The 13,379-nt window shown below is 36.5% G+C and overlaps 1 protein-coding gene across 2 annotated transcripts in view; it reads left to right on the forward strand.

Annotated features, from left to right (window-relative positions):
• LOC119789754 (plexin-A1-like) overlaps nt 1-13,379 on the forward strand; it is a 384,280-nt gene that overhangs the window by 193,159 nt on the left and 177,742 nt on the right. For both annotated transcript variants that reach the window (XM_038294813.1, XM_038294814.1), the window contains exons 5-7: nt 9,449-9,549; nt 11,290-11,413; nt 11,689-11,842. In XM_038294813.1, the coding sequence (XP_038150741.1) occupies nt 9,449-9,549; nt 11,290-11,413; nt 11,689-11,842 (379 nt within the window). The remainder of the gene's footprint in view (nt 1-9,448; nt 9,550-11,289; nt 11,414-11,688; nt 11,843-13,379) is intronic.

Below are 13,379 nucleotides of genomic sequence, written 5' to 3' on the forward strand. Positions count from 1 at the left end.
TAAAAATGAACAATGGCACTAAATCAGTTTTATCATTGCTTCCTTTTCTCTGTTAATTTTCAAATTGTTACAGTCGATGAAGAACATGAGGGATTTTTCATTCTATCCTCACTCCTGTTGTTGACGTCACATAGAGAGAGAGATATTACTGTTATCCGGCATGTCCCTGTGGATGACATCACTTAATTACTTTAAAGCAAGTGACTAAGTGGATTACAGCTCATAATCTATTGATTTCCACTATACCTTTGTACCAGATGTCTTCTTTATCATGTTAATACAAGTTTTACTTCTAACACACAGCTATTAGATTACATTTTTTTACTGGTTCCCCAGATAATGAGCTGTTCTCACATCTCAGACGTAAAGAGCCCTAGGTCTTTGCCATTTTTAAAATCTAAATCACGTACAGTAGGTCATGGCTTGAATATTTTTTTTCCGTTGTAGTATTATGGCTGCAGGGTTGCTCTCCTGAATTCATGGCTTAGTATTAGGGCAGTATGTAGCAAAGTATTTAATGGCAGAAAACAGCCTTAGCTCCGTGAGGAAAGGGGAGTTTGGAAAAAAAACTGGCATTATGCTCTGATGATCTAGCTTCATTTATTGATTTAGATACTGTACAGAAATGTACTGTAGCGCACAGTAGAGAAACCCTACCCCTGGCACTACATCAGAGAGGGTTCATATTAAATTCAGTCAGCATTTACTGAACTTGGAGGTCAATGAGAAGAGACTGCCATGCATTTCCTTTTAAAGCAACTTCTTTGGTGTTTGTCCAACTCTGAAGTTGCTAAAAATGTTGAAGAAGGCATGCAGCTGCTCTGAGGATAATGAGGAGAGGATAGACAGTGGAAACGCCCCCATCAGCACATTTCTGAGGTATATTTTAAAAGCGTACCAATGTAGGATTTATGTTTAGGGTAAGTTGATAGTTGTTGTCTAAAGACACTTATTTCAAGTATTTCTGAATCTTCAGTCTTGTTTTCAGGTCTGCTCATCGCAGCTGGGCTTTTCATTTTTATACCTTTAGTTTCAGAACTTAACCGTCAGCTTCGTATCAATTCCCTAAAGGAAATTAGAGATATGCAAAAGCATAGTATTAACAAGGCTTTCCCTGGTGGTGATTAGAGAATCTCACTCCCACTTTAAATATTGTTTTTCAGCTGTTTTCATTTCAAGGAAGGACATGGTAGATTGGCATCAACCTGTAAAATGAGTGGTCACATCTGAATTTCTAAAAAGTTTGCAAGAATTAACCTTCTTAGCATGTCCCTCAGTTTCATTGTTTTGCCGTAATATTTTTAACTAAGAAGAATTTAACCCACCTCTATTCAGGGGGGGTGATACATTGTTTTGCCACTTTGTTCAAAATTTTCCAATTCTCAACATATTAATACTTTTCTGGAAGAGTTACAATAAGCTCCATAAAGGATTTTTCCTAAAGCCCAAATATCAACCCAGATGGGAATTTACAGACAGTGCTTGAAAGCTGCAGTTCATCCGTGCCAAAGATGCTAAATTTATCAGGAAAAATGTCCAGAGTAATTTTAGACTAAAGCTCTGGCTTTAGAAAAATTCTTTATATGGATTAAGGGCCTTGCTGATGGGCCTTGTTTTTTGTTGCAGCTCCTGATTTTTATTACCAGTAGGTGGAATACAGTGGGTAAACAGACCAGTTGGTAATATATGTAGCTTGGTAAGCTGAAATATTGTAAGAAACTAGCTAGCTTTAAAATCCTGTGGGCTTTATTAAATGTTCATCTTTCATGCCCCAGTGAGGTTTTCAGGACATATAAGGTGAGTTTGTGGATTCATGTGATCTATGGTCTCAATGGTGGTGGTTTTGGGGCATCAAACCAAATTTAATAGAGATGAGGCCAAAAAAGAAGGATACAGAAGAAGTATCACTTTTTTTTTTTTTTTTTTTAGGATTATCTTTGACATTTAAAAGTGAGATATAAGCTGATATTCTGTTGGTGCGCACAATTATTAGCTTACTATAGTAGTAGTATGAATTGCAATTGGCTGCTTCATGTTATGGTTGTTAAAAACACATTATGGTCAAAGACATCAACCAAGTGCGTGACCACAAATTGCATACCTGCTCTGTGTTGCCAGCAACATGGTTGTATTTGTACAGAACTGAGTGTGCAGGCAGAATAAGCCATCCATCAACCTATTGTGTTGTGATAGCACCCTATATTCTCCACCATATTATACAGATGGGACAATTACACCTAGCCCGGCATCTACAGCTAGCTGTGGCTGAAAGGGGGCCCCATATGTGGAATGAAACATCAGTCGCAATTACATTTGTGTGTCTTTCTCATCTATCCTTCCCCATATACCTCACACCCACCCTCCTTCCTCCCATCCTGCGCCCCCCTCTCATCTGCCACTAGGCAAATTAAGAGCCTCTCCATCATGACCCAAATGAGAGAGGCTCATTTGTAGCTGTTATTTATTTGTAATAAACTCCCCTCATCATCTCCTCTGCTCTCTCTCTTTCCCCTCCACTGTGAAAATGTTCGGAAAAAAAAGAAGAAACAAATCAGAATTGCATTGGAAGGTTGTTTTCATCCCCAAACATTGTCCATTAACAGCAAAAAGCCAAAATAAATGGTTAAATGGACCCCCAATCATCACATTCTTTTTGTCTTCTTCTACCTTGTGCTGTAATTCCCCTGTCCTTCTCCCACCTCCCTCCCCTGTCCGCAGATGGATGTGTTCCTCTCCGCAGCCACAAATGGGCCGGGGATGAAAATGCCATATTTAATATAAATAGGTGGTGCTCACTTACTTACAGTTCCCTCACAAATGCAGAGGCTCGCTTTTGTGCCACCTAGAGTAAGACAAAGAGTCTTTGGCCGAGCATCTCCCACTTACCCTCCCCATTATCTGTTTTCTAAAACTCAATAATTGAACTTTTCCATTGGAATACATCATCCAGCCTGCTATCACAAAGCTCCGCTGAATAAACTTCCCTCTCTGGCTATTGTGCTTGAGTGTAGCAGGCTTTTTCTGTCCCCCTGCTGACTTCCCCTTTATGAGATGGGCTATATTACTAGCATGGTATTTGTGCAGCTACAAATAATGACTGTAATTTGGTGTCATTTCAGTGTCCTGTTAGAGACACATGCCTACTGATGGCTGCATTATAATGGCCTTCAGACAGAGGCTACTATTACCATGCAATGAATCTGCAATAAGGCATTGTGTTCACCTGTACATTAGAGGGACACGGAGAACCTGAGGATGGAGATACTAAAAGTAAAATTGATGGGGTATGGCATCTAGGTCTGGGACTTCCTGTTTGTGTGTAAGCTCTTTCAGATTTCAACTTTAAATAACATATGGGTTTAATGAACCACAAAAAAGGGCCTCAATAGAATGCTATAATTTCTGGGGTTTCCTTTGGCAATAGAATAATCCAATTTCCTGACAATGTCTGATGAAAAATTTGGATTACCTCAAACTGATGATAAGATCTACATTTTTGGGAAGTTGCAAATATATCACAAAATATCTGCCAACAAGTAAGATTTATATATCTTCAAAATGAATTCCCGTAAGTGGTTGGAGATAGTTAATATTTTTAACTCTGTTGATTACATGGTTAATAAAAATTTAATTGCAATGAATCACATTTTTATTGAAAACTATATATTAAGAAACAAACACCTTTTCAATTAAAATTCCCTTTTTGTTCTAAATTAATAAATAGATAAACATATGCTAAACATATTGCTCTATCTATTATTTAGGTTATTCAGCTCTCAGATTGAGAAAAAGCTAAAATTATCATTTAGTTTTGTTCAGAAAACAGCCACTAAGAATGTCCTTATATTTTTAATTAACTAAAAAGTAGGATTTGGGTTTGGGGACAGCCACTTCCTAATGCAAAGCATATATCTCAAACATTATTTGGGGTATTACTAGATTATTGTTCTGGTTGAACTGTAAAGTGCCTTGAGATGACACATGTTGTGAATTGGCACTATATAAATAAACTGAATTGAATTATTGCACGGTCTTAGTAAGTTTTAAAATGTACATGCTTATATGTTTTGCAAATTAGCTTTTTTGTTTGGGGATAGCAGTTTGCACGATTTGGGTAGAATGGCCTATGTGCAACAGTTGTGAAGTTCAAGTCAAATGTGATGGAAGAAATGATTAGAGACATGATAATTAAGACATTTCATTCATTTACCAGATTGTTTAGATAGTAAATAACCATCTAAACCTGTTTAGATGGTCATTTACCATTTAAACCTGTTCCATAATCGATGCCATCTTATTCTCTCCATGTCTTCATGGAATTTACATCTAACATTGCAACAATCTGACTTGGAACTGGGTCTCATGTTAACACAGTGTGTGCCACACAAAAATTTCTTAGCTCATTTAACATATTTTCTGGAGGATAAAAGGTTGAATTGTTTTATAACAGCTTTTCAGATGAAAAACCAGCTTGTTTCATGTAAGAGGCCTGTTATTGTATGGAAGTAAACCTCAACCGGTTCCATTAATACAAGCAAAGACACAGAAGAGCAAAGTGAACTGAGTTTTATGAGCTCCTTGTAGTCCAGTTATCAAGAATTATTCATGTCTTGTCATTAAATAAGACTCCTAGAACTTGATAAAACCTTCAATGGGTTTAGAGCCCATATCAGCAAACCTATGGCTATATTTGAAGGTTCCTGATTATAACCAGTTTACAATAACTTGTTTTTGTGTTAGTAATTGGCCTATTGAAGACTCATATATCAAAATGTATCAACTTGTGTGGGGTTCAAAGAACCCTGGCCTGTTTACGCATAAATTATTTCCTCTCACATGTTTCAATAGTGGAATAGGCTATAATAATTAGAGAATCTAACAAAACGTTGAGCAAGTCCTTAGGATGGGCTCTTCTCTGGAGAAACCATCCAGAGAACTTCCTCAACTTTTTTGGGAATTTTCTACCTTAATAATTAAGATGCATCAAGGCAACAAAGCGACATACAGTAATATTCATTAAAAATTCCCTCAATTCTTTATGGGCCCTTGGTTGGTCCTTGGCTGGTCCTCTACAATTCCTTTTTTGACATCAATATTAAGATCTAGAGAGAAGCGTCATCTCCTGATCAGACCCTGTAATTCAGTGAAAGGGTGGAGTCAAAGTAAAAAAAAAAAAAAATATATATATATACAGGTGCTGGTCATAAAATTAGAATATCATGAAAAAGTAGATTGATTTCAGTAATTCCATTTAAAAAGTGAAACTTGTATATTATATTCATACATTACATACAAACTCATATATTTCAGATGTTTATTTTGTTTAATTTTGATGATTACAAATGACAACAAATGAAAATCTCAAATTCATCATATCAGAAAATTAGAATATTGTGAAAAGGTTCAAAATTGATGGCCCCTGGTGCCACACTCTAATCAGCTAATTAACTCAAACCACCTGCAAAAGCCTTTAAATGGTCTTTCAGTCTAGTTCTATAGGCTACACAATCATGGGGAAGACTGCTGACTTGACAGTTGTCCAAAAGACGACCATCGACACCTTGCACAAGGAGGGCAAGACACAAAAGGTCATCGCTAAAGAGGCTGGCTGTTCACAGAGCTCAGTGTCCAAGCACATTAATAGAGAGGCGAAGGGAAGGAAAAGATGTGGTCGAAAAAAGTGTACAGGCAAGAGAGATAACCGCACCCTGGAGAGGATTGTGAAACAAAACCCATTCAAAAATGTGGGGGAGATTCACAAAGAGTGGACTGCAGCTGGAGTGAGTGCTTCAAGAACCACCACACACAGACGTATGAAAGACATGGGTTTCTGCTGTCGCATTCCTTGTGTCAAGCCACTCTTGAACCACAGACAGCGTCAGAAGCGTCTTGCCTGGGCTAAAGAGAAACAGGACTGGACTGCTGGTGAGTGGTCCAAAGTCATGTTCTCTGATGAAAGTAAATTTTGCATTTCCTTTGGAAATCAAGGTCCCAGAGTCTGGAGGAAAAGAAGAGAGGCACTTCATCCACGTTGCTTGAAGTCCAGTGTAAAGTTTCCACAGTCAGTGATGGTTTGGGGTGCCATGTCATCTGCTGGTGTTGGTCCATTGTGTTTTCTGAGGTCCAGGGTCAACGCAGCCACATACCAGGAAGTTTTAGAGCACTTCATGCTTCCTGCAGCTGACCAACTTTTTGGAGATGCAGATTTCATTTTCCAACAGGACTTGGCACCTGCACACAGTGCCAAAGCTACCAGTACCTGGTTGAAGGACCATGGTATCCCTGTTCTTAATTGGCCAGCAAACTCTCCTGACCTTAACCCCATAGAAAATCTATGGGGTATTGTGAAGAAGAAGATGCAATACACCAGACCCAACAATTCAGAAGAGCTAAAAGCCACTATTAGAGCAACCTGGGCTATCATAACACCTGAGCAGTGCCACAGACTGATCGACTCCATGCCACGCCGCATTGCTGCAGTAATACAGGCCAAAGGAGGCCCAACTAAATACTGAGTGCTGTACATGCTCATACTTTTCATGTTCATACTTTTCAGTTGGCCAACATTTCTATAAATCCTTTGTTTTTATTGGTCTTCAGTAATATTCTAATTTTCTGATATGATGAATTTGAGATTTTCATTTGTTGTCATTTGTAATCATCAAAATTAAACAAAATAAACATCTGAAATATATGAGTTTGTATGTAATGTATGAATATAATATACAAGTTTCACTTTTTAAATGGAATTACTGAAATCAATCTACTTTTTCATGATATTCTAATTTTATGACCAGCACCTGTACATTGACACAATATCCAGCACTTTCACTGTATTCTATCAAATATATTTCAACTGTCTAAGAGGCTCTAATAGAATCTGTATGATTTATTTTTTTCAGTTGGAAGAAGATAGTTTGAAATTTGAAAGTTTCTTAGAGGCTTTCTAGAAGCATCCGCCTGCAGCTGATATTAGAATTCAGACTCACCGCAGCTCATCTCATGTGCCTCCTACCTTTACTGTGTTATTGATTTCATACCTCATACTAAATGAAGCACCTAGACGTGCATGTGTAGACACGTGCATGACACAGTGTGGATGAGTGTGTATCTGGTGCTCACTGATGTATTTAAGAATTTAACAGATGCCCCTGAAAACTTGTCTCAAAGTCTGTTTTTGGTCCAAGGAGTAGCCTTCCCACTGGCGTCAATTCTGGTGTCTGAGTTTGCCTGAGGCTGCTCCCTGTCTGCCAATCCACCTGTCACTAGCAAACAACATCCAGCAAATTGAGATTTACCATACGGATACTGAGGCACTTGAGGTTTTGAAATTTCAACAGGGTAGATAACACCTTTTTCTCAAAGCAATGATTGAAACATTTGGGAAATTTTCTCTAAAGATAATAATCTATCTTTAGTGTTTTGGAAAACCTTTCAGAATTTCAAAGTAAATCTGAATCGATGGTGGTGCAGATAGCAGCAAAGCAGAAATCCTGTGAATGATAACATTTCCTTAAGGCTCCTAATGATAATTTCTGTCCTATTACTTAGACATGTATGCCGTTGTCCGTTGTAGACAGCCATTGAGATTAAGATAAGTTCTCATTTCACATCATCAAATAGCAGTTAAGGGATTCCGAGTTTAAAAAGGGATAGTTGCTGATGTTAATCTTAACAGCATCAAGTACAAAAGCACATTGTTTTCAAGTGCTTTGACTTTACGGATACTTACACTCGCATTGAAATGCTCACAGAAATCTAAAAGACTAAGAATGATAAGCCAATTAATAAGGTGAATCAAGCTTTTGTTCAAATAGAATACGATATCAAAGAGGCGTATTTGAGAAGCAGCCCTTTACGTCTGTTTATGTTACTAACTTCTTTTGTGGCAAACACACTGCTAGTTGAAGAATCTGAAAAAAAATCTTCATCAAAGCTGACGCCACAGAAACAAACACATCATTTATTAGATGAAGTCTGACACATATATAAACTGAATTATGCATTGTGGTGTTTTGCTTGTTTGTTGTATCTGTTATCTGTGCCTGTTTTTATTAGAGTGTAAAGATTATTTTTCGGATCAAAAGCGGATTTTTCTATCCAATTCACACCAATGTAAAACTGCATGTGATTTCTATGGTGTGTAAAGACATAAACAATTAAGCAATTAACACTCTAGTGGTGTATAAATATTTTGATCACCAGTTAAGAGCAGAAACAATAGATGGCTTTATTTTTTTATCAACATACTTTAGAATAAGTGGTGCAACTTGCAGATACATCATATAATACACATATAAATAGTAAGAAATGTAATTGTAATGAATATAATATGTAAATTACATTACATATAGGGATTTATGTAACTCTAATCCGTTAGCAAAAAAAGATCAGAATAATAAAACAAAGTAGAAATAGTAAATGTAATGTAAAAAAAAAAAGTATGTCAATCCTAAAGCTTGGAAAAGCAGATTTTGAGTGTCCTGACTTTTAGTTGTCCTAAATATATAGATACATTTGCTTCGTCCTTTCATAAAAAAAACTGTATTATGGAGGAAAAAAAAGGATTTTCAGTAGAAGTTTTTTTTCAATAAAAAAAGGTCCTGAAATAATTAAACTTAAGAACATTTAGGATTACAAATGTACATGCAGAAAACCAACTATTATTCAATATATATATATATATTATTCAATATATATATATATATATTATTCAATATATATATATATATATATATATATATATATATTATTCAATATATATATATATTATTCAATATATATATATATATATATATATATATATATATATATATATATATATATATATATATATATATATATATATATATATATATATATATATATATTTTATTTTATTATTTTTTTTTTTTACTCCTTTTTTCCAATCAGGGCCTTAAATTCTTCAGTGATAATAAACAAGTCATGCGGTCATGTTTAATGACTGGAGCGTTCCTGGTGTCTTCTGCTACCTAAAAAAAAACAAAACTACATCCTCTAAAATGGTAGCACTAAAAGGGAAAGATCATGATTGGAACTGAGAAAATCCAACTTCTGGGATTTTATAAATTGGGAATTTGACCTTGCATCTAAAGTAAGCTTGAGGAAATAAAATTAAAATATAAGGTTGGTTTGATTATTGGGAAGCAGGGTTCTGTGTGGTCGTTTCCTCATGTGTTTAAGAGAGATGACATATCAGGAGCTTGATGAAAAAGTCAACACATCTTTGGAAGAAAGCCAAACTAACCCACTAATTCTGTTGTCAAATCATATTGGCAGTGCTGCTGGGAAATAGCTTGTTACTCCAGTATGTCCAATTACTATGGACCTTTATCAGTCTGTTGGAATGGAGACATGTCTGCCTCTTATAGTAACCAGGGGTGTCCTCGTTTCTCTCTCTTCTCTTCTTTTCATTATTTCCATCCAGGTCACCCGCGTGCCAGTGGAGAGCTGCGAGCAGTACACTTCTTGCAGAGACTGTCTGGGATCAGGAGACCCTCACTGCGGATGGTGTGTGCTACATAACATGTGAGTACTCTGACAGAGCAAGGCTGCTTTTTATGTTTCAAGTATATCTGCTCAAGTTTTATTTTCCCAGTTTGTGTCAATTATAACCGGTTGGTTGAAAATATCTTTTTAAGGATGTTTTTTAATGTCTTATATCTTACTGACTCGTCTGATTGATAATCAGTTCATGTTTAAACGTGATTTAAAACAATTACTGCATTCCCACTTGAAAGAGCCTTTATATTCTCCTGATAAAACATTTAAGATCAGTTACAAAATGGTAAGAATTCACATTTTGAACTGTTTGATCGCAATGTGGTTCTTAGTAGAGCTTTAAAATGCAAAGCTAAAAAAAGTGAGACTAAAAAAAGTTGAGTCAGCGATTTATTGCAAACAACCATTAAAGTGAAATAGGCTGTTTATAAACCTTTCAAAAAAATTTAATACTGAATTGATTGAAAAGCTCAAATCTTCTATAAAAATTTGGATTAAGTTTCATTTTCTGTGAGGTATCCGGTGTTCTGTCAGATAAGCATACCCCACCAGACTTCCAAAGTCAATACCCGTTTATCCCCTTAGTTTATCCCAATTTAAACCTTTAGTTTATCTATTTAGTTTTGTAAGAAAAATAGACTTTAAACTACCTCAGTGGGCATGTAACCCTTTAGTCCTGTACAAAAAACAATTTAACTACTTACTTTTTGGTGTTTTTATGAAGCATATGTGCAAACAAAATGTAATGCAGCCATTTTTGGCATTCACTTAATCATATTTAGTTACTTTACCACAATAGTTTCATGTTAGCAGGGCAGGACATTAAAAAGTTGTGTTAAAGTAACTAAATATGATTAGGAAAAGGCCAAAAGCAGTTGCATTATTTTTTTTTCAGTGTAGATCTGACCCTAAATAGTTTTTTTGTTCATGACTAAAGCGATACATGCCTGTCGAAGTAGTTTAAAGTTTATTTTTCGTACAAAACTAAAGGGATAAACACAAATCTGACGTCTTGCACATGTGTATGGACTATAGGTATGCTGGTCTCAGAGATGTGCTCATCTTACAGAACACTGGCACTTCCTCCACTGTAGGTGCTTTATACCAGGCCTTTAGAGCTGCTTTGTAACAATAAAGGACGACTGAGCAGCTGCTGTCAGTCATGTACAGTATGCCTCACATTAACACCCTGTACAGTACAGTGCAGGATGCTTCCTGTTACCCAGAGATTTTACTGTATGCCTGACATTTTTTTCATCTTAAACCTAAAACCTACTACCACTGCAATCATTCATGCATATTTTAGTTTTGGTTCGGCTGCTGCAGATCTGCAGAGCTACTGAAAAAGTGCTGATTCGGTTCACATGACACCATTTAACATGACATATTCCAGTAATTGCTGGGTTCAGCTTTTTAAATGCAAGTTATTTATATGCGCTTCCCTAATTTATTTCTAATTTCCATGCATCTTTGCACACGCTAATAAACAGGCTCTTTGCCTGAGATTTCATCTGAGAGCTTGTTTTTTTTTTGGTATTTTAGCAAATACACCGAATCAATAGTTCTGTGAAATCTTTACTTTTTATTAACTGAGATATAAACAGCCACAATTTATGCTTTCCGACTGAGAAAGGGCTTTATGTATAAAGCTTTAGATCAATAAGGACAGCTAATAATACTGTTAATGTGAGTTTAAACAAATATCAGGAAGTTCTGCTGTGAATCTTTAATAAAGAGATGTGACAGAAGGATAATCTCCTGTGATAGATGTTCGAGGAGAGATCGCTGTGAGCGTGCAGAGGAGCCCCAGCGTTTCACCACCAGAGTCGAGCAGTGTGTTCATCTTTCCGTCCATCCTGAGACTGTCTCTGTCACCATGTCAGAAGTGCAGGTATCAAGTCCTATCGAACTCTGTTATGCCTTGTAGGACTGTGTGGATGTGATTGTTGTGTTAGGAGGGCTGGATAAGGAGAGGGATGTAGAAAAGGATATAAAATGATATGAGAAAAAGCTTGATGATGTTTTATCATAAGCGATCATCTTAGGCTGCTGCTGAAAGCTGATATTGGAGTAGCGTTTTTCTGCTGCGGGGGCATCAGTAATGAAGTGTATTGATTGAAATTTCTGCTGTAGCTCATCTTTTCTGATTTCTGCCCTTCTTTCTAGTTGGTGCTTCAGGCGCAGAACGTGCCCAGTCTGTCTGCAGGAGTAAACTGCTCCTTTGAGGACTTCGTAGAGACAGAGGGGCGCATCTATAGTGGACGGATCTTCTGCCTGTCTCCCTCTACCAAAGAAATTGCTCCTATTACACGAGACCAGGGTAACTTTTTTTATTAGTTATTAAAAGATATGTACAAAAAATGGTTAATGGAGCCAGATTTGTTTAACTAAACTGTACCTAACATATTATATAAGATTTATTGAAGTATTGGGATATCTTTAAGCCTAATTAATTGTTTCTTTTTGTGATTGATTAAACTATAAGGGAAAATCCTCCAGTTAACACTAGGACTCCCAGAATTCCTATCCTACTAGAATTCCCACTGGCCGTCAGGGTAACGGGTGACATTATTCCCAATGGATTCCCAATTCCCAATGCATGCGTAATGATGATGTCATCAACTGAAATGGTTCTACTGTGCGATATAAACTCATTTTGGATAAGTAGACCTTATATCAGGTCTAATATATATTTTTTAAAGGCTGTATTGTATGCTATTATAATTTATGGTCTAACTTTGTGTTAAAAATAAAGCAGTAAAATAAATAAGGCTCTTTAACCACACAGGTTTGAAGTTTAAAATTACAATTTTATTTACAGAAATTGATAACCCCCACACATTTCCCTCCTGATGACCTTTTTTTACATTTGTGACAAACATCGTATGAGCAGCTTTTTGTGCAGCCCTGAAGCACCTGGTGCTGTTTTCTTTGCCTCGCCAACGCTGCGGTGGATGGTCTGGTAACCTACATGTGGTTTGCACACCAACCTGTGTGTGATTATGGTAGACCACGCGCTCTGGTTTGGCTTTTGGGCCCCTGAGTGTACCAGCTGAGGTGTGGGAAGTGCTACCCAAAGCTTGAACAAAAGTTTCACTATTGTCTGATGGGTCACTGATATGTCTGCTTTTTCCCATGGATGGTTGATCATCCTCGGACTCGCTGTCAGAATCTGAGCCGCTTCCTACCCAGTCTTCCTCATCGGTCTTTCCCTCTCCGCCCGAATCAATGAAACATTTCTAAAGCCTTTTTCGTGGTTAGATTTCTCCTGAAAGCCATTTTCCGGTTTTTCAAAGTAGTTCTAGGTAAAATGTTGGTTACAAGGCGACGGTACCGACCATCAATCAACCCCAGGAAGAATTTACAAAGCAACTAATATAGCCGCTAAAATGACGGCTGTGGGAGATCGAAGTAAAATTAACCATATTTGTTTTTTTACGTTTTTATTTTATTGGAAAAAATACATGAAAATTAAGAAAATATAAAAACAGGAAATGTCAGTTAACATGAGCAATATATGATTAATGTAAATAAAGTTATTTCCCTTTAAAATCGGAGAACTGTCTAAATAAAGGCCTTGGGAGTTCTAGTGTTAAAAGAGTTTGTTTCTAAATAAGATTTTTTGTTTTAAAGACATAAAAACGATGACTTTGCTCTCCAAGTAATTAAAATAGGAAATATAGGTAAAAAGGTAAAGGTGAAAAAACGGCAGCATTAAGTCAACATTTTCAATAGCTGGAGTTGTTAGTTGATACAGGCTTTGTTTACATTGGGAATTTATTAGTTATAGAAGTCCAACTAACAAAACAAACCACATACACTCACCGGCCACTTTATTAGGTACACCTGTCCAACTG

This window comes from Cyprinodon tularosa, unplaced genomic scaffold (assembly GCF_016077235.1).
Source record: "Cyprinodon tularosa strain WSP-4 unplaced genomic scaffold, ASM1607723v1 ctg346, whole genome shotgun sequence".
Classification (NCBI taxonomy): domain Eukaryota; kingdom Metazoa; phylum Chordata; class Actinopteri; order Cyprinodontiformes; family Cyprinodontidae; genus Cyprinodon; species Cyprinodon tularosa.